Raw genomic sequence first — 22,866 nt, 5'->3', positions numbered from 1 at the left:
ACCCACATCTTACGCGACGGCCTTTCCTTCGGATTCTCACCAGGCCCGTGCACACTTCCTTCTTCCTTCGTCTTTTGCAAAAATTTGCAATCTGCCACCGCCGATCCCCAGTCCGTTGATTCCTTGCTAGCATCCGAAGTCGAGAATGGTTTCATGATCGGCCCACTTGATTCTTCCCCATTCCCTGCATACCACATCAATCGCATTGGTATAGCGGTCCGTCTGGGCGCCTGGCTCGCTAAGGCCAACATCTCCAGTGCCGTTAAAGTTATGCCTCCTGACCCAGACCTCTGGCACCTCTTCGGAGTTCATTGGCGGAACAAGTTATTCGCAGTCCGCCTTACCTTCGGACGTAGGAGTAGCCCAAAACATTTTCGGTACCTTAGCCGACGCTCTCGGCTGGATCCCGTCGAATAACTATAAGCTTCCTTTTCTCGTCCACCTCCTCAACGATTTCCTTACCATAGACTTTCCTCACACCCCACCTGCAAGAGCCTCCTCCACACTTATTTCCGTTTTTTAGGAAACTAGGGGTACCCCTTGCCATGGACAAAACAACTGGCCCCTCTAATATAATCCAATTCCTCAGGATCACCCTCAATTCCATCAATTTTTCCGCTTCCCTGCCTCGCAACAAATCGACAAGATCCAGATGTATATCTCTATCTATTCTTCCGCCAAATTTCGCACAAAGAGGGAACTTCTCTCTCCGCTCGGCCACCTCAATTACGCCATGCACATCATTCCTCAAGGACGGTCTACCTTCTCGACCTCGCCTCTTCCGTGCCCTCTCTTTACCACCATGTAAGCCCTTCAGCCAACTGTAAATCTGAGCTCAGGCTTTGGCAGCTTCTCTTGGCCAACTGGAATGGCATATCTCTCTTTGACCTCTCTGACACCGAGGATATCCAGCTTTTCACAGACGCAGCCCCCTCAGTCGGTTTCGGAGGCTATTACAAAGGCCAATGGTTTGCGGCCCCTTGGCCTCCTGATTTCTTTCCAATCCCTCTCGCCAACCAGTTATCGGCCTCGCAAGAAATATTTCCAATTGTCGTCACTGCTTCTCTTTGGGGCCACAATTGGAAACAAAAACCGTCTCCATCCATTCGGCCATCCATGCAGTAGTTCATATAATCAACAACGGAAGGTCTTCATCCCAATCCATCATGAAATTTCTCTGCCGCCTTTAAATGGATTTCTCTCGCACATCAATTCATCCGCGCAGCTGCTCCCATTCCAGGCCTCCTTAATGAGATAGCTAACTCTCCCTCTTGCTTCCAATTCAGGAACTTGGCACCAGATGCAAGACCGAACCCGTGCACAGTACCTCCCTATTCGGAACTCGCGTTCCTCTGAATCATCCTTTCCATCGCAATCTCCAGCTGGCCCAGCAAACTATCCCCTTAGGGATCGCCCCTCGAACTCTCAATTCTTACTGCACTGCCTGGAAGGGCTTCCAATCCTTCCACCTCTCCGCGAACATAAAATTCCGTTCTTTCGACATTCTCACCGTATCATCCTTCGTTTGCTATCGTAGAAACTCACTCAAGGTACGAGCATCCACCACCAAAGTATACCTGTGCGGCATCCACTCCTTTTCGGCACAATCTGTCCATCCCTTATCCACCCTCAAATTACTCTCCTTAAAGGCTTTCACTGGCTTGAAAAACCACTTCCGAACCTACGCGCACCACTTACCTCAGACATCCTTGAATCCTGAATCTACGTTGTCAGGTCAGGTTACCACTCACCCTGGGTCGACCGCCCTCTCGAATCTTTATTCTTGTTAGCCTTCTTTATCTTCCTAAGGTGCTCCGAAATTACCGTTAATTCCACATCCGTTGATCCTTCTTCTCAACCCTGCTTATCCAACATCTCCATCTTATCTTCCGAGACACTGACCTTCTATCTCAAGAAAAGCAAAACCAACCAACTCAGATCCGCCACTCTCATCTATTATTTCAAACTCTGTTCCTACATGAGCCCTTACGAGCCTCTATCCCATTACGCACATCTTTGCACCTCCGCCGGAGCTTCGCCTACTGTCCCTCTGTTCACAAACGAGACGGGCCGTATCATGATACCCTCCTAAACAATTCTCCGGATCAGGGGCCGCATCCTCCGCCGCTCGCTAAGGCATACCCGAGTATCTCATCAAGCAACTTGGCCGTCGATCCTCTGAAGCTTACCATGCATACATTAAAACTAACCCCGGTACCCTCAAGCAGGCACTTTCTCTCCTCAGCTGAATTGGCCTAATAATCTTTCGTTTTTGTTTTTCTGCACTGGTGACTGGGGGTCCCGCTTGGTTCTTTTGGGGGGTCCTATCCTCCCCGTCCAACGGCCGGGAGGTTGGCCCTCAGCCAAGCGGGTTACGCCAAATCTCCACATCACAATAAACGATTCTAATTTCTCCCAAGCTTTTGGCTGCTGTCATTCCTCGTGAACAGTATGTATTCTAATTTTCATTGCTATGTTTATTGCTGCCCCACATTGCCTAAAAGATGTTTAAAGATGCGTAAATACCTAAGATTTTTTTTTTAGTTTTTACCTTTACCTCCATCAAGCTAATCTTTAACAAAATACAGTAAGTAGAATATTTTCAATCATTTTCCAGATCATGTTTTTTGTTCCGACTGATGTACTTTTCCTTCTACCTCAATAATAGGATTACTTCAATAGGAATCACACTGAGGAACTGAATCTCCACTTAAAGACCACATTAATGATGCATAATTTTCTTTAAAAGCTGAATTGCAGTAACATTTATGACATCCAATGTGATTTAATTATAAGCAGATGCTTCTTTTAAAGAGCGGTCTGAAATACATTTCACTTCTAAGAATGAGGATTCTGGACAACATTGTAGTCCAGAATCTGTTTTGCTTGCTTAAAAACATTTCATATTTAAAAATGAGGTAAAGGATGCCTGTCTATTTGTCCGACAAGAATAATCACATATTCTGCTTTATACTTAGTTTTAATAAGCACAAACAATTCTTTATTTTTTAGATCATTTGTCTCCTCTTTTAAATGTACAAAACTATTAGTGAAATTAATTTTAAATAACATCTTTGTAGGATTAATACTGGAAACAGTCAGCCATGTTAAATTTACAGTCATGACATACTATTACACAGATTAAATGCAAGGAGCATTTTAGCAGCACACAATGAACAACAGGCCGACAGTTAAAGACCAAATGAATAACAGCAATCACTTGCAGAAGAAATATATCCATCATTTTCCACAGTGAGGCATTTGGCACACATACATTTGACTTTCTGGGGTATACATCACTGTCTAAAATGGAACATCACGTACACAACTGCACTCTACAGATGGCTGCATTAAGAACATTCTTAAAATGTGCATGTATATTGAAATCCTTAAATACAGTACCTTGAAACTAATTTCTGGTACAATATCTTCCTGTGTGAATTTCAATTTGAAAGTGTTCTTTTCAGTGAACAAAACTTACAGGTTATATATTAACAATGAAATGTGAAAATATAAAATCTATAACTTTGTTATAATAGTTATCAAAGTCACTGACTTGCGGAACGGATTAGTAGTACAGTCAGGAGGTATAAATGGCTGTGCATTATTATATAAAACATGCATGCTTTCCTTATCAAAAGGTCAAACCTTAAAAGCACAGCTGAATACATCTCATATATAAATAGAAATTAAAAAAAACTTCAAAAAGAAGATCAAACACTTGCTTCAAAACTACACAGGAGAAACAAATATGTGCAAATAATGTAATAACATAATGGTGCAAAAGAGAAATGCTTAGGTGTTTTTCAATCCCTTTGATTTGGCAAAATGTGATTTGAATCTTAAATAATTTACCTTGTCTATTCAAAATACTGGCTAAAGCCAAAAACATGTATTGGTTATGTTTACAATATAATGGCAATTGCACTGTAAAAGGAGATGCTGTTGTCCCAGCATTTAGTATGAATGACAGTTTCCTCTTGATTAGTCAGTTTCTGCACATTTTCTGGATAAAAACCACACTTTCATTGGTTCCTTCTTGCCCTTCATAGCTACAGGTCCTCGGTATTCCAACTGAAACTGGGGGTCTGCATTTTCAGCTGACAAAAGACACCTGGAATAAAATGGTTGGTTAGATTTTATTAAAACCTAGAGGACACAATTATTTTATTATATTTATTATTAGATTGTTTTGGAATGTAAGCAGACTCATGCTAGATTGTAGTGTTTTTTTATAGGACATTTTCCTACTGGCCTATTTTTTTTATTTGAGAGGTTATTTAAAAAGCTTACATTGATTATTCATATCTATGACATTTAACCATAAATTATTATGGCAATTTTTAAAACTTTTATTTTCCTTCAAGATTTGTTGGTGAGATGGTGAGATGGTGAGATTTGATGTCTCACCATCTACATTTGTAATAGTCTACAACTGTCATATGAGCTGCACTAAAAGTTTCAGTTATGGTTACAACATAACATGCAGTACATTCAGAGTTTCCATATCATTGTACAGTATGTTTATCTGAAAAGAATATAGAGTATATTAATCTTTCCATATGAATTTCAATTATCACTGTGTTAGATAAGTAGTATAATTTAGATGCACAATATACAGTAGAAGTAATAATTTGTCATGCACAGTATCTCTGTCTATCAATTATCAGAAAGCTGCTTACACTGATAAGGGAAATGGCAACCAGACCCTAACCCAGAAGAACCTGGCACACACATGGTCAATTTAGAGACACATACTGCCCAAGAGAGCTTTTATTTAGGAGACTGGAAGAAACCAGGGTACATAAAGAGAATTAATGCAACTCAAGAGCATGCAAACTCCACACAGACTGCACCCTAATCCAGTACTAACCTAGCACCCGAGAGCTTTGACAGCAGTGATTTATTGAATGTTTCTTTTTTATAATCAAGCTTTCATTTATTTTATGATATAGAGATACGTAATGATATAGTAATATAAAAAAAATCCCATGATCTGCTATCACATCCCTGAAACCTGAAATCCTATTAAACTGAACTATGTAGTGGAGCTAGCGAGGCTTTGATAGCATTATATGTCAGATCCCAGCCTTAACCAGTCCTTTCAACTGATTATTTCACATGATTCAAATAAGATGGTGCTTTTCCTTACCTGTAAGTATATTCTGAAACATTTATCTTCCCCTTTTCTCCAGTGGTTTCTGTTCGGCTTGTAAGATTTACTGTATTTCCAAAAAGACAGTAACGGGGCATTCTCTGCCCTATTACACCAGTAACAACCTCTCCAGTGTGTATGCCAATAGTTATCTGGAAAAATAATAGTATATATGAGGCATCATCCAACAAAAACAAATGTGAGAAAAACAGTCACAGACTTAGGCTTCAATTTTACTTAAGTCTTTTCAAATTCATTTTGATCTCCATCATGTTATTCGTACATAAACTCTTTTTCTGTTTATGTAGGACAGTCACAAAACTGTCATTCACAACAGCATTTGTTTCTTGATACACCAACAGAATAAACACCTTTATTCAAGTTTTAACAGTTCTGTCAGAGACCTATCATTGCAAAGAAAATTAAGAATCTGAACACTATTGTTAAATTATTTGTATTCATTTTATTGCATATTAACTTCCCGTGGAAGTAAGCCAGGGACATTAATCACTGAATAGATTTAAACATACTTTGCACATAATTGATAAAATAATAAAACAAGAGGTTAGCCATTTTAGAAAAATGTTTTTTTTATTATTCAGACTGAAATGTAATCAATGTTAAAAAGTAATCAATTCAAAAGCAGAAGTGACTCTCATGATATCAAGACACAAGTATGAATAAATCAACTAAAAATAAACACTGACAATCTATTATTTTGGACAAATCCCCTGTCATGTATTTAGCAGGGTCCATTGCTCATCTGAGGCTTATATGAACTCTGCACTGATTTCCAGAGTACTCTGTTTTGCTAATGTATTTATATTTCCTGGACTTGTTTAGTGTTCTGCAGGAAGCAACACAGTGTCTGCTCCCTCTGGGGAACTCCTAATAATTCCTCAAGACTCCCATATTCTGCTTCTCCAGGACTAAAGAGATTAATTTATTTTGATAGGTGTAGGGTATTCTGTACATTACAAAGAAGAGCACAAGTACACACGCATTTACAAAAGCAACAAATACAAAATAATTTAAGTAGTAGGTCATTTGGCACTAGGAATGTTTTACTTTATACTGTATCAAAGTTAAAGTAAAATAGATAATCTGTATTTGCCACTGCTTTAAAGAAACCATTAAGGCATGTAACAGTTGAAAGCTCATTAAGCCCAGCAGTTTACATCTGTTCCTAGTTACACCACAGCATTAAACTAACACTTTTACCTTTTTAAGTCAAACTGTAAACTGCCAGTGAGTTTTGAGATTGTGTTGTTAGAATGTTTATCTACTTTTGTTAGAATGTTTATCTGCGAGACCCACCCGCCATCCTTCGCTGTTGGAGTGACTACTTCTCGAGAATCTGCAATGAAGAATTTCCCCACCCACCAATTCAAAGCACCAACCCCATCCTTGGACCTGTCCCGCCTATCACCACAACGGAAGTGAGCCTCTTCAACCGAATCACCTACGAAGGTGCAGTCCCACCGATTTGGGCAACCAGCACCACGGTGCCCATCTGGAAGGGCAAAGGTGACGTTATGGAGTGCTCAAATTACCAACCAATTCGCCTTCTGTGCCATGCGATGAAGATCTTTGAGCGGGCCCTCGACACCAGACTCCACAAGGCGGTCAGTGTCACATTGAACCAATGTGGCTTTGTCAAAGGGTGTGGGACGACAGACGCCATCCACGCTGCCAGGTTGCACAAGTCCATCCACATGGCGTTCCTGGATTTGGAGAAAGCATTCGATCGGATCCCACATGAGTTCATCTGGCACGCACCCTACGTCCAATGGGTCTAGCTGCTTTATCGCAACGTCACCAGCGTCGTCGAGGGCCCGGTGGGCACTTCACCGCCTTTCGCCATCAACGTCGGCGTTCACCAAGGATCGGCCCTTTCGCCCCTGCTCTTTGTGCTCTGCATGGACATGGCGACGGCCGAACTCCAGGCACTTCACCCATGGTTGCTGCTCTACACCGACGATGTCTTCTTGGCGGATGAAGAACGCCATGAGCTCCAACACCAAATGCAGAGATGGAAGATCCGACTGGACGAGCATGGAATGCGGCTGAACACCAGAGTACCGAGAAGACCGAGTACCTGGAGTGTGGCCCTCAAACAGATGGAACTATCAGCATCAGAGGTGAAGATCTCAAGAAAGTGACGCAGTTTAAATACCTCTGCTCCTTTATCAGCAGCGACGGCGACACCCTCCCAGACGCCAGGGCCCGAGTGAATGTGGCGTGGATGATGTGGCGCCAGGTCACCGGCGTTCTATGCGATCACCGGATGCCAATCCATTTTAAGGCCAAAGTTTACAAGACCATTGTCCATCCTGTCGCCTTGTATGAATCGGAATGCTGGCCAGCAACTTCCAGGCATGAGCAGGCCCTCATGGAAATGAGGATGATCCAGTGGTGTATCGGCCTAACAAGATTTGACCACGTCCTCAATGACGATGTCCGTCGACGCATGGGAGTGGCACCAATAACGGAGAAGATGCGAAAAGGAAGACTGCGATGGTATGGACATGTGATGAGAAGTGGTGAGCACACGGTGGCACGGACAGCGATGCGACTGAGCCCGCAGGGTCGACGGCTGCGAGGGCGGCCCAAGAAGCGGTGGATGGATCGGATCACTGAAGACATGCGGAAAGTGAACGTCGCCCCAGAAGACACCTATGACCGTGCCAAATGGAGACGGGCGTGCTGACAAGCGGACCCTGCCGATGCGGGATTAACGCTAGGATGAAGAGAATGTTTATCTACTAAATGTTTTCTAAAATGTTGATTGCAATCAGAGGGCTTATTAAAATTTCTTAAGTCACTGACATAATAATGCACAAATATTCACCCTCTTTGCTATGACAAACCAATTAGTTCAGGTCCACAAAATTACTTTAACAACAATTAAAGAACTCAAGAACAGTACAATAACAGTGGATCACATGACTTCACATCTTTCTTTCTATGGTGTACTTCTCAGTTGTAGAATAGCATATTTCAGGAGAAGGGTATAACAAATTCAAAGTCACTTAAAATTTCTTTGAGCATGGTGAAATTGATAATCAAGAAGTTAAACATGTCACCCAGAAGCTGTCTAGATCAGACTGAGCAACAGCTCAGGGCTTGTCAGGGCTGCCATCATGAGGCCAACAGGGACTTTGAAAGAGTTACACAGAGAGCCTTAGATGGGAGAAAAAGTTTGTCAATACCCTGGTTGCTTCACAAAGCTGGCAGAACAGCACACCCATCTCAAATCCCACATGGAGTTTGTAACAGAGCATCTAAGTAATACTGTTAACATGCAGTCATACAAGACAAAATTTGAACTTTCTGATCTAAATACAAAGCATTACATCTGAAGCAAACCCAACATAATGCAGAGTACAATCAGTATCATCCTACTGTGAAACACGGTGGTAGCAACATTATGTTATGGCTGTGCTTCTCATCAGCAGGAACTGGGAAGGTTGTAAATAATGAGAATGGGGATGTAAAAGTAAGGCATTTCTTAGAGGAAAACCTGTTATAGACTTTTTTTTCACATTTCAACAGGACAAAGACTCAATGCTTAACAAGAAGAAGATGAACTGGGCCGCTCAAGGACATTAATGCCCTCACTTACCTAATCTGTAGGAATTATTGAAAAGTCCATGAGCAATCCACAACAATCTTGACAGAAAATTACAAAATTGTTTGAGAGTAAAAAAAAAACTCACTGTTTTAACTGCTGCCAAAGGTGCTTTCACCAAATACTGACTCTGGAGGGTGAATACATACTGTATGTAATCAAATCAAAAACAAACAGTAGACATATTCTAGAAATGGAATTGGGTGTTGTGTTCAAAGTATGCTTGATAACATTTTCCAGATGTGGCCAAATACATCTGGAATAGGTATTAATCCCTAAGGAGTTGTCAAAAAAATAAACAATAGTTTAAAAGTAACTTTTTGTTTACTGTACAGCTACACGAGATCATCCATCCATTTTCTAAATGCTTTATCCAATACAGAGTTGCAGAGGACCATATCTCGGCAAACTACAAGAGAAAAGTATGTGTGAAAACAAACCAGAAGGGAGACCAGGTACTGTTGATTCTCTATAATACAAAATAAGCTGTTCCATGTTCTCCATCAAATTTAATTCAAAGGAAAATACCATGCAAAGAACTGGGCCACAATGGAAGTCTTACAAACACTCTCAAAGAATCTTTTATTTTTACTTTCCACATCCTTCTTCCAAATATAGTATAAAATGACTTTCACCATTTTCTGAAACTGAAAACAAATATTTCTGTCAAGACTGTTTTGAGGATGATGGATAGCAGAAGAGTGGATAGCCATGTAGAGTACCTGAATAAGCTGTTTGGAAGTTCTTCCTGGAAGGGAAAGCTTCAGGAATAGTAACAATTACAGTGCTCAAGAGTGACTATGTTCAACAATAATTTGATCATAATTGTTGTAAGTACTTTTTGGCACAGAACTTTCTGAATTATCCTAGTATCTACAAGGGATTCGTTTGTATACCTGTACTGGTTCTCCATCAACTTTGACTTGTCCAGCAATTTCCATCATATCCAAAGCCAAGTGGCAGATAGATTGAGCATGGTGAGTGCAGGGCTCTGGGAGACCACTAACAGTCATGTATTTGTCCCCAACAGTTTCCACCTGTCAATGGAATACAATTTTTTATTTAGCTTGAAACTTAAAACTTCTGGCAATAAACAAAACTACTGCAAAGAAATTCAATTTATTCAATTACTATGAGTATCCTTTTGGAAGCAATAAATTTATACAGTGCCCTTCAATAGGAATTTGCTTTACAACAAAGCAATTTGCTTAGTCATCATTAGTAATATACTGTACATAACTACAATACATTAATTTATGGGTATTTTCATTCATGCAGCCACCATAATTCTTTTTTCCCCAACTTTTCCCAAGAGGGAAAAGCAGAAAACATTTCATTGTTTTAAATATTGTCAGCAGCCAAATTAGAATTAAACTGATATTCTGAGTTAGGCATTAAGGTATTTTAGGAATTCTGCATTCCTGAGTAAAGTGGTATTAAATTGCCATCTATCAGAGTGCTAAAAGTTTTTAAGGTTTATAGATCAATTTTACAAGATGGGGATTGATTAGAAATCCAAAAAAGAAACATTTCTGTATATCTAATTTTATCTCTAATATACAGTAGTCTCCTAAGCTACACAGCCAGGCAAAAAATGTCATATGGAATAAGAGAGCTTGGAGCTGCAATGAAACATGGATTACAAAGCCTTCAGTGTCTTCCTGGTCTATAGCAATGATACAAACAAATGAAGGCAGAGGAAGCCTTGAATGCTGTTTTGTCTGGAAACTCAAGATTTCCTGATCCATACTACCAGTACTGTATATTAGGAGATACTTGAATCTACTTTGATAAACTGAACTCTAGTAACACAAATTTAGTTTACCTAATGGGCGTATAATAACAATAATTTTTATTTTACTTTTGGACTCAAAAGCTTTATAGTCTTTATAGTCTACTATCTATATCTTACTATCTATATATATATAATACTATCTATATAGTATTATCTTTTCCTTTTGTTTATTTTAAGGTTAGAAACAAATTTTAATTTCTGTAGCCCTTTTAACCAATACTGTTGACACACTCAGAATGCTGAGTTTGAACACATCCTGATTTCCAAGGGTGTCTGCAGTGTTCAACTGAAAAAAACTGGAACATAATCTCTCAGACAAAAGAACCTGCCTTTGTATGAGTTAAAAACGTTCATCTGGGGTGTTCAGCCTTGGGGCATTTAAAATCCTGCTGGAAAACATTATACCTTTTTCATTTAGACATAAAATTTATTCATACAATACATGAACTGTCTCAACCCACCCTATAAGTATATTTGTCAACTATAATTACACATTTTTCAAATATAAAGAATTGGGCTTTAACTTGGTATAATCTAGTAATTAGTCTTCCATGTAGTAGAAGTCTAGAGTTAGTGGAAGGATTTTGGTTTTCAAGGTGTGGAAGCCTATTATAATTGTAAGGATCATTTTCCTTACTAGTTCTGCAACAAAAAGACTGGTAATTTCAAAGACTAGGTAGTCTCATACTAGTCACATATATTGGGGGCAGATTCAATTTGTTTTAAAAATGATGGTGTGACATGCATATTCTAAAACCTTTTAAAAAATCTTCTTTTTGAAGAACTGCTGTACTGACTGAAATAAAACTAAATTCTAAGCATTCTGGAAATGGCTCCTGAAAAGTTGCTTTGATAATTTTTACACTCACAATGTCTCATGAACCATTTTGCGAAAACCTGGCCCATTGCAAAAACTTCTCCCGATGAAAAACTGTTTGGCAAGTCAACTTACAAATACAAAATTCTAGTACCAGCAGGATGAAAATATGTAAAAATTGGGTTCCAGCATAAACTAAGATGGTTGCTTGACTTCCAAGATGACTTGTTTGATTAATTGATCCAGTTCGAACCTTTACTGTTCCTTATCCTGTAAACCCACAGTTATCCAGCTGTGAGAATAAATTAAATGGAATAAATTCAGGCAGCAATGAGCCAGCTGGAAGGATTTGATTGCATTGCAAATTCTGATGCTTGACTAATTTTATTATCACATAACCTCAGCTGCCTTTTAAAGTATCATATGGTAGTCTTCTGATGATAATTGCTCATGAACAAACGTTTAGGAGTTAACAAACAGCAATGGATTATTCATTGTGAAATGTGAATGCTTGATTTGCTGGAATTTTTTAAAAGAGTTTTAGTCAGGTTTAAAAGGTGTAAAAGCACATAATCAATGCTTTTCAACCTTGGAGTTATCTCCAGTATTTCTTGCTTCATAATTTTAACCTAATGTTAATTTTAGGGTTCATAAAAAAAGAAAATTTCTTGACAATTCTACACAATAAATAACTTTTTGAACATGTAAAAATGAAAAGAAAGTTAAATCAGTTACATACAGTATTTTTAATTCTACTGCTTCTGCTCAGAAAGTTAATTTCCCATTTAACTGTCTAGGATAAATGAAGTTAAGCGTGTGATAAAAGTAGTTTTGTCTTACCTTGTAAACATATGGGTTCTTCCGTGAATCTGTCAGAATGTCAAACCTTGTGTACAGGTCATTTAGCAGGTTGACTATCTTAATAGCTCCCTCAGCTGAAGCATGTTTGCTGCAAAAGGTATTAAACCCAACAATGCCACTGAAGAGTATGGTCACATTGTCATAGCGCTTTGCTGGAACTGGACGTTTGTGCCTCAACTCATTGGCTACAGATGGTGGAAGAACAGAATACAGCAATCTAGAACAAAGAAATCACGGAGAATGCAATGGTAAGAACTTTTCATTTTTAATCAGTCTGAAAATATACATGTTTGAGTAATACTACATAGTTGCTACATATTCATTTCCTATTAGATGTTTTCAAAGATTACCATTTTAAATGTCATAGTATGCCTTAATCTGCCTTAAACATTTCTCTTGACATTTTCTAAAAAAATGCAAAAAACAGGTCACCATCAAATGTGGTTTACATTAAAATTAACATTCATATGCAAACCTAATATGAATGCTTAAAAACTGTTGCTTATAATGCTATAATGAGCTGGCACAAATATGAAAACTAAATGGTGTGAATGAAAAAACACTAAATCAAAGATATTAGTGTTACATGCTTACTATGATTTCACAATAGTCCAGCATGTAAAAGTTGCACTGCAAGATAAAGACCTTCACGAGCTAGGATTTTCTTAGTATACTGCATTCCTGATTAGCACACTACATAAAATGTCATGTTTTTTATTCTCGAGAGTCCATTGTACACTCTAATCCACACACCTAATGCACTACTTTGACAAATAACAGATTAAAGAAAATGTTATAAGATATAATATGCTAACTTCAAAGCCTGTGAAGAAACATTAGTGTCTTAGGGTTGTCTGATCTTTATTTGCCGAAAATGTACCACCTTCTTCTATGTCTATCCAGCACAGACATAAAAACCCTTATAAAACCTGAATAAACCTAGAACTTGGCAAGCATTGTCATAGCCAGTGTCACTAGAGATGACTTCAAAGGGTGAGTGAGAGGTTAAGGATATCTATTAAATTTCAGCCACTGCTACAGATTCTTAGAATCTTCTCAGTAAATGTTGGACATCTACTTTTCTAACATAGATATCACTTCCTTGGCTACTGTGTATAAATAAGTCCTGTATGTCATTGATTCCTAAACGATACAACATTTGAGCATGTTTTTGCTTGCTATTAGGTTTCTTTAAAAACAATTTTAACTGATTGAATTTCAATGTAAACATTTAATGTACACGAAGTCATAGAAAAAGCTATTTATTTTAACTTCATAATATTTAATACATGGGAACAAGTAATAGATTTATTCCATGCTGAAAAAAAAGAAGAAAGAGAACACAACGTTTCGGCCGTGGAGCCTTCTTCAGGTGTGGACCCACCTGAACATATTTAATACATTCCTGCTGTAGACTCAAAGAGTGTAAATTAGGTTTAATGCTCTAAATAAGACAATATTAAAAGCAAACACAAAAACTAACTTTTGTCTTGGTGCTAAATACACAATACGTACTGTAATACTTTTAGGCATCATGCTCTTAATAATATAAACTGTGATTTACAAAGCCATATTCCCTAGTGTATTATCATGTAATAAGTTTCATAAACAGAAACATGGATTCATATTGAACAGGGACACATGTTTAATCAGCCCACAGTATGTTAATCTGTCCTGGAGGACTTCATGCATCACATATATCAAAATGCACTTTGCACTAAATGGCTAAACCTCTTTTATAGAAGACTGCAATATTTTTCAGCATGCAAAAAGCATCTGGAAATTATGTTTGGTTGCTAACACCAGCAAACTGACTTTCTCGGTGCGCTGAAGCAGAGTCAAGAAGTAGCTATATTAAATCACCTTGAAGGTGAGCATTAAATATTCATGAAATTTTTACATCCAATATAATCTGTCAGAGCAAGTTTAAACATGTGGCTCACTGAAGGTCTAAATCAAAGAACCAAATGTTGTGTCAAACAAATGACAAAGTTCAGGTGTCTGTGAAGCAGAAGTCTCTATTTCATATGCATATGGAAGTCCGGCTTGCAACCACCAGACTTAAAAAATAAGTAGCTGAAGATGGTCCTTTATACAGTGGTGTGAAAAAGTGTTTGCCCCCTTCCTGATTTCTTATTTTTTTGCATTTTTGTCACACTGAAATGTTTCAGATCATCAAACAAATTGAAATATTAGACAAAGATAACACAAGTAAACACAAAATGCAGTTTTTAAATGAAGGTTTTTATTATTAAGGGAAAAAAAAAATCCAAACCTACATGGCCCTGTGTGAAAAAGTGATAGCCCCCTAAACCTAATAACTGGTTGGGCCACCCTTAGCAGCAACAACTGCAATCAAGCATTTGCGATAACTGGCAATGAGTCTTTTACAGCGCTGTGGAGGAATTTTGGCCCACTCATCTCTGCAGAATTGTTGTAATTCAGCCACATTGGAGGGTTTTCGAACCTTAACCGCTTTTTTAAGGTCATGTCACAACATCTCAATCGGATTCAGGTCAGGACTTTGACTAGGCCACTCCAAAGTCTTCATTTTGTTTTTCTTAAGCCATTCAGAGGTGGACTTGCTAGTGTGTTTTGGATCATTGTCCTGCTGCAGAACCCAAGTGCGCTTCAGCTTGAGGTCACGAACAGATGGCCGGACATTCTCCTTCAGGATTTTTTGGTAGACAGCAGAATTCATGGTTCCATTTACCACAGCAAGTCTTCCAGGTCCTGAAGCAGCAAAACAGCCCCAGACCATCACACTACCACCACCATATTTTACTGTTGGTATGATGTTCCTTTTCTGAAATGCTGTGTTACTTTTACGCCAGATGTAATGGGACACACACCTTCCAAAAAGTTCAACTTTTGTCTCGTCAGTCCACAGAGTATTTTCCCAAAAGTCTTGGGGATCATCAAGATGTTTTCTGGCAAAACTGAGACGAGCCTTTATGTTCTTTTTGCTCAGCAGTGGTTTTCGTCTTGGAACTCTGCCATGCAGGCCATTTTTGCCCAGTCTCTTTCTTATGGTGGAGTCATGAACACTGACCTTAACTGAGGCAAGTGAAGCCTGCAGTTCTTTGGATGTTGTTGTGGGTTTTTTTCTGACCTCTTGGATGAGTCGTCGCTGCGCTCTTGGGGTAATTTTGGTTGGCCGGCCACTCCTGGGAAGGTTCACCACTGTTACATGTTTTCGCCATTTGTGGATAATGGCTCTCACTGTGGTTCGCTGGAGTCCCAAAGCTTTAGAAATGGCTTTATAACCTTTTCCAGACTGATAAATCTCAATTACTCTGTTTCTCATTTGTTCCTGAATTTCTTTGGATCGCAGCATGATGACTAGCTTTTGAGCATCTTTTGGTCTACTTCACTTTGTCAGGCAGGTCCTATTTAAGTGATTTCTTGATTGAGAACAGGTGTGGCAGTAATCAGGCCTGGGTGTGGCTAGAGAAATTGAACTCAGCTTTCCAAGGATGTGATAAACCACAGTTAATTTATGTTTTAACAGGGGGGGCAATCACTTTTTCACACAGGGCAATGTAGGTTTGGATTTTTTTTCCCCTTAATAATAAAAACCTTCATTTAAAAACTGCATTTTGTGTTTACTTGTGTTATCTTTGTCTAATATTTCAATTTGTTTGATGATCTGAAACATTTCAGTGTGACAAACATGCAAAAAAATAAGAAATCAGGAAGGAGGCAAACACTTTTTCACACCACTGTACCTTAAAACAAAAAGAGTTACTATGACACATTCTACACAAATGATAAGACAGCAACACATTGCAATTAATTATATCTACAGATGCAGCCATTCAAAGTGCGCGTTACAGACACGTACCGCAGGTGGCGTCGCGCATTGTGACGCAAGATGACGCTCGGTACTGCGGTACGTGATTGGTTGACCGACAGGGGCACTCGTGGTCCGTTGGTCTGTCGTAGAAAGACTTACAGTAAACGTCTTTGCTGTGCCCGTTGTAGATATTGAATTTTACCACTGAAGGGAAATCTTAGTAGCTGAGCATAAAAAGAATAGGAGCATACTGTAACGCGTGTGAAGGCCATAAACTATATTAATTTTGGAACATAAACATACAGTATATGGCTGGTCTCGGTACTTTAAAGAAAAAATACACACCAGTATTCCATTTCTCCCTAAACATTTTAAGCATCGAAGTCTTTAACTAAAGAGATACCGGAGTCAACAAGCATACTTTTAGAATTTGATTAAAAGGGAATATAATATGGAATCGCGTATCTAACGAAATTAATAACGATATAATTATATTCATGTACCGCAACACAAGAATAGTACACGCTGTACATTGTCTGTCGATAATGTTTCTGTAGTGCTTTTTCAGCACTCTGCATGTGACTGCGCCGGTGGCGCTGTGGGTTAGGGTCCTGACTCCCATGTCACATGGAACTATGACTTTATTTTTTAACAAACATTTCTTTGAAAAAATGAAACGTTTCCCTTGGTCAGAGATTAAATAAAACCTCACTCGCACCAATAAATATCACAACATGATCGGATTTAAGTCTTTTTAATAACAATGAATAGTCACCTATGCGTTACAAAATAAACATTTATATTGATTTGAATTGCATTTTGATTTAAATCGTAAACGCGTGTTTAAATATATGTGTTTAAAGGCGATATATAAAAGCGCTGATTCTTATGGAATGTGTTCTGCTGGGGATTCAAAAAAATTATTTTTTTTAATCGCGTATCTAAGGAAAATAGCAGTATAACTTTGTTCATGCACATCATTATACAGTATCTCATTTTGTATTTCTATAAAAAAATCGTTTACCCAGCCACTATTGTTGTTATTGTTTTTATCCTGTAAAGCGCTTTGAGGAGCACAGCTTTCTCACCACTTAGATTACTTTTTGACACCATCCTTACAAAAAGCAGAAACTGATCGTATTTTCCGATGACATACTGTACAAGTGCAAAGATTACAGATTTTAATCGTCTTTTTTCTGAACCAGGGAAAATCTGATCATGTTTCTCTATAACAATAATAAAAAACTTTATTTTACATATCACCTTTAAAAGTGGCATCTCAAAACAATACAGTAGATGTAAACCACACATTACAAGGTAAATACCCTTAATCGTTTATTAAATTTAATCGTCTTTTTTCTGAACTGGTTTCACAGCGAAAGACACCTCCCCCCCCTCAAAAACCCAGTAAGTACAGTGCTAGTTAAGAAAGGCTAGGCTCCTCAATGAAATCGCTTTAACATGCTAATACGTTGGTGTAACAGTCCGGGCGTGGCAAGCTTCTAATTTCAACCCGACCACGGCGAAAGGAACCCTTCTTTCATTTGAAGACAATGAACATATTTTAGCCCTGAATGAATTAATAGCAAACATGGTTTACATAAAAGACATTTTTCCAAGAAAGCTTAGCCTTTGTCACTAATGAAACCACAAAATAAAGACATAAATATAAAAATCTTAAGATTTTTAAAATACATGACTTTGCTAAAATTTATTTGAAAATAAAAACGATTACAAACGCCAGGGGAGAGAGAGAACAGGGGAGGGATGTTGGTTTTGCATAAGGGGCGGGGCTATGGAAATAAGGTCTTTTTGGGAATGTGGAGTTACATGTTCTGGCTGTTTGTGAATTATCGTTGTTGAGTATGGAGTGTTGAGGTATTGATTTTGTGTAATGCTTTATGTTGGAAATTGAGGTGGATTTTGTTTGTGATAAAGAGGATAAACTGGGATGGGAGGAGGGTTTGGTTTTGCATAAGGGGCGGGATTATGATAATTGGAGGAATTTGCGAGAGTATAATGGTTTGATATATTTGATTTTGTATTGTGGTTGTTTTCTATGTTTTTGGTTGGTATTATGTTTATATGGTTGTTTTTGTTGGTTGGTTGTTATTATGGTTATTAATAATACGATCTATAGTTGAAATCTGAGCCTAAATAAAAAGAAAAAGCAAGTGATTAGGTTTATGAGCAATCTAATTACTTATTCGTTTAAAACGCTATATAAAATAAAGTTTATTATTAATTTGCTGGACAGAGCGGTGAACATTATTATGCATAAGACAAAGATAACGATCCTGATCAGTTTAGAAATCTGTGTACGCTGTAAGGTTTTTACTTCTTAAACTTTTAAAATACACGTTTCGAATAGAAAGAAATCCTCTTCCTGGTACAGTCGCATGAAGAGAGAGGCGAAACAGCCCTACACAGCCCTGTCGCAGTACACGAATATAATCATATCGTTATTAAATTCTTTAGATACGCGATTCCATATTATATTAGCAGAAAAGCTTAAAACTTCCACTTTTTCACACGCTATTTCACATGTTAGTTAAATACTTAAAATGTTTAGGGAGAAATGGAATACCGGTGTGTATTTTTCCTTTAAAGTACCGATTCCTGGAATCTGACTGGCTGACACCCTTCTGAAGTGGTTCCATAATACTTGGTATACAGAAAAGACAGCGTTGATAAAAAAGCCTGGATTCTCATGTATCTCAGAGAGCGAGTGATCAGAAAAAGGAACAGCTGTTACACCCAGGTTTTACGCTCTCTGTTGAATGAATGAAAGCATTTTATTAAAAACGCGTTTGCGTTTGTCTGGGTATTTACCTTGTAATCTGTGGTTTACATCTACTGTATTGTTTTGAGATGCCACTTTTAAAGGTGATATGTAAAATAAAGTTTTTTATTATTGTTATAGAGAAACATGATCAGATTTTCCCTGGTTCAGAAAAAAGACGATTAAAATCTGTAATCTTTCCACTTGTATGTCATCGGACATTAACGAGTACAACCCCCCTCTCTGCAGGAGTGCTGGCTGTGACGAATTAAACCGGTTTCACAGGTATTTTCAAAGTAGGAAGTACAGTGTTAACTAGTAGCTAGGCTCCTCAATGAAATCGCTTTAATATGCTAATGCGTTGGTGTAACAGTCCGGGCGTGGCAAGCTTCCAATGTCAACTCGACTCGATTGGAAGACAATGAACGTATTTTAGCCCTAAATGAATTAATAGCAAACGTGGTTTACATAAAAGACATTTTTCCAAGAAAGTTTATAATAATACGATCTATAGTTGAAATCTGAGCCTAAATATAAAGGAAAAGCATTTTCAGAGAGCAATCACGCTGTGTTTATGTAGAAAAAGCGATTAGGTTTATGAGCAATCTAATTACCTATTCGCTTAAAACGCTATATAAAATAAAGTTTATTTAAAGTTGAATGATAAGTGTCGCAGTTTAAATAATTTTCGTAGTAGGGCTTGGACAAAAACAACAACCCATAATGTACTTCTTTGCGACTCTGTTTGCCCAAATCATATATTCACAACGTGAAATTAGAAAATAATATTACGTAACCAAAATCCGCAATATGGAAACAGAACCTGTGTAATTGTTGACAGATGATGTACTCGTAACATTTTTACAAGACGAACTACAACATTTAAAAAATGACTTGTATGTACTTGATATCTCTAATCAATCCACGGCGATATAGTTAAAGCAGTCCCCGCACAAAACGAAACTAAAACGCCCTGGGCATACCGTTTCGCGCTTCTTATCAGTTGCTAAAAAGTAATTTGACCGTATAAAATGCATAATATAAACCTAGAAACATATACGTGAGCAGTATTTACTTAGTATCGGTGTCAAGACATACCTCTCAAATATTGTAAATCAAGTTAAAAATATCTCAAGACCGATTCTGGTCATAATGAAACCATGTTTCGCGTATGTTTTCTTTAAAGTACCGAGACCAGCCATATACTGTATGTTTATGTTCCAAAATTAATATCGTTTATGGCCTTCACACGCGTTGCAGTATGCTCCTATTCTTTTTATGCTCAGGCACTAAGATTTCCCTTCAGTGGTAAAATTCCATATAAATATTCAATACTTAAAAGGGCACAGTTAAGACATTAAATATACATATACATACTGTATACAGTACAGTTTGCATACGGTAATATGTTTATGTTCCTAAATCAATCTCTTTTATGAGCATGTGAAAGGCATGGTGAATCGATTCTCAAAAATTACTGTACTTTGCATGATTGGAAAAAAATGCATGATTGCGAAATGCTGTGGTGTTACTTTTACAAAGACGGTCAATGAAAAAAATAATGTGGACCAGGGCAATACTTTGAGTTTACAGCTTGTCCAAGGTCATTTATTATTAATACTATTAGTAATATCTTCGTTAAAGACTTTGATGGCTACAGCTCAAACATGAGAGGTTGAGCTTTATTAGCTCCACCTTGCGGAAATTCCGGATACTATTATTTTGTTAGCGGTATTTACCGGTAACTCGCGGTATTTACCGGTAACTCGCGGTAGACTGCGTACAGCGTACCGGAAAATAATGCGGTATCGCCCGCGCATTTTGAATGGCTGCATCTGTAAGTTGCAAACTAGACGACAGTTAGTTCTTTTCATGTTCTGGGTGTACAGCCAGCTTACCAAATACATGCCCTTTATCTTACTGACCAAGGACAGGCAGCATCTTTATATATTTGGGCGCAAAGCTAACTTCAAGCCACTAGACTGCATAGTTTGCAAAAATACAAAAACAAGAAATTATATTATTATCTCACTTCCCAGGTATCTCTCTTATCTCTTCACAAACTATTTGGATTTCACTTAATGGATGTTTTGAGCCATTAAATTATTTAACACAGAACACATTCTCCATGAAGACAGTGAAAGTGCAAACTGAGGACAAAACAGTTTATCATTTGTTAATGTTTTATGGATTAAATTATCAAAATCTTTTTAATAAATCATTATTTTTGATCATTCACTTAATTAAATATACTATAGCTTTAAAACAACAGTGTACAACAAATGTACAACTTATGTTCAAGCTTATGGATGTATGTTGATTTTTGAATGCATTTTCTTACGACTAGATCTATATTTTGAGAAAGATTTCTATATGGATGTGTAAATGCACTGAAAGCTTTCTGACAGGACTGATAACCAAAAGTTATAACCACGGCTTATCCAATTTAGAAACATGGAAAACTAAACAACTTTTAATTTTATCTCTTGATAATTACTATGCTCTGTGCATCATTCAACCACTAGACAGTTTCAACTTTAGTAATTTATTTCAGTTAATTTAAATCAGAATATGTTAAAGTACAAAGTACAATGTGAATTGGCTTTAACAGTACCCCTGACTAACTCTTCTGGTGCATCCAGAAAAAAGGAACTCACAATTGTTAAATTAATTCATTATGGAGAGTAAGAAAAACTGAAATTCAGATGTGATTACAACCTGTCAGTCTTCTTTTTCTCGTCCTCCAGGGCCCGGAGGGTGTGCTGCAGTCGGTCTGTCAGGATCTCCAGCTCCTGCGTCAGTTTGTATTCCTCCCTGAACTGCTCCCCCAACAGCACTAGATCCCTCGTGGCGTCGTGAAGGGGGATGTCACTCAGATACAATCCCCTCCTGGTCAGATCATCAAGGTTCATCACGCTGAGACACATCACACAATTCATGTCAATCTTTTTTATCCATCCATTGTCTAACCTCTTTTTCCAGTTCAGGATAGTTGGGGAGCCAGAGCCTATCCTGGCAAGCAGTGTGCCACCCCAATCTTTTTTATCTCCATGTAAAAAAACACAGATACAGATGCAGGTCAAAGGTTGTAGTATCAGAATCCCAAAGCTTTTTATTGGTAGTAAACTTTAATTATTGCTAGTAATCTGATTAAAAACTAATGTACGGTATATTTTAAGAAGCAAGAAGCCACATTACAATATAAAACTTGTTTTCCCAAGGAATTTTAAACTGAATAATTTGTTTCATTTTGCTGGTACTCATCCTTAGTCCATTAAAACTCTAGAAAAGTGAAAGGTAAATATTTGTTTCTGATTGCTTGGTAGAAGAAAACTGGGAACAAAAAGACTGTTGTTCTAACAGGTAACACCAAATATACTGTATATATATAAGGTAACATTAACATATATTGGTATAGCAAGTAATAACATTGTTGCATTTCTAATGCATCCAAGTATACAGTATCACAGGATAAAATAAAAGTCAATGGAATATATAATGGGATGGCACAGTTCAAGTTTAAAAGAAAACTAACCAAACCAATTTAGCACATTGCTTTACTACAATGCATCAAGATATTAGTGCTGGAAGTTCTAACTTTGGTGAGGTTTTTTTAGATACAAGTTAAATGTTGAAGTAGGTTCTGTTAGAATTCCATTAGCTTTACTAAAAGAATTAGTACCTGCTGTAAGGCACTTGAGTTACCATTCACATGAGATGGAGCATACAATATAAAAATTGACAGGAATACAATGAAATCCATTTTGCTAAGGTTGACTCAGGCTGTAAGAAACAAAGAAAATACTTTTCTTCCACATAGACACTGTAGGGCCTCAAACAAATGGGATATCCCGCAGTTTTACAGTTCTTCAGCATGCAAGAAATAAGAAAAGTAACAAGGTCATATGATATATCAGAAAAGGAAATGCCGATAGGTCTTGTCTAACAGTGTTTAGAGCAGGGGTGTGAAACTCATTTGCGATGGCTTATTTGATTTAAATGTATTTCAAGTAGGCAGTACATACCATA

General features: G+C 37.7%; 1 protein-coding gene across 1 annotated transcript in view; it reads right to left on the bottom strand.

Moving 5' to 3' along the window:
• Positions 1 to 2,977: 2,977 nt before the first annotated feature.
• gucy1b1 (guanylate cyclase 1 soluble subunit beta 1) overlaps positions 2,978 to 22,866 on the bottom strand; it is a 37,937-nt gene continuing 18,048 nt past the window's right edge. The window contains exons 9-13 of the mRNA XM_088911965.1: positions 21,556 to 21,753; positions 12,239 to 12,476; positions 9,683 to 9,823; positions 5,153 to 5,307; positions 2,978 to 4,114 (exon numbers count right to left, since the gene is read on the bottom strand). Coding sequence (XP_088768091.1) covers positions 3,985 to 4,114; positions 5,153 to 5,307; positions 9,683 to 9,823; positions 12,239 to 12,476; positions 21,556 to 21,753 — 862 coding nt within the window. The 3' untranslated portion in view covers positions 2,978 to 3,984. The remainder of the gene's footprint in view (positions 4,115 to 5,152; positions 5,308 to 9,682; positions 9,824 to 12,238; positions 12,477 to 21,555; positions 21,754 to 22,866) is intronic.

Source organism: Atractosteus spatula, chromosome 1, assembly GCF_055471065.1.
Source record: "Atractosteus spatula isolate fAtrSpa1 chromosome 1, fAtrSpa1.hap1, whole genome shotgun sequence".
NCBI classification, from domain to species: domain Eukaryota; kingdom Metazoa; phylum Chordata; class Actinopteri; order Semionotiformes; family Lepisosteidae; genus Atractosteus; species Atractosteus spatula.
Note: the sequence above shows the minus strand (reverse complement) of the source record. Positions and strands in the feature narration are given on the sequence as shown.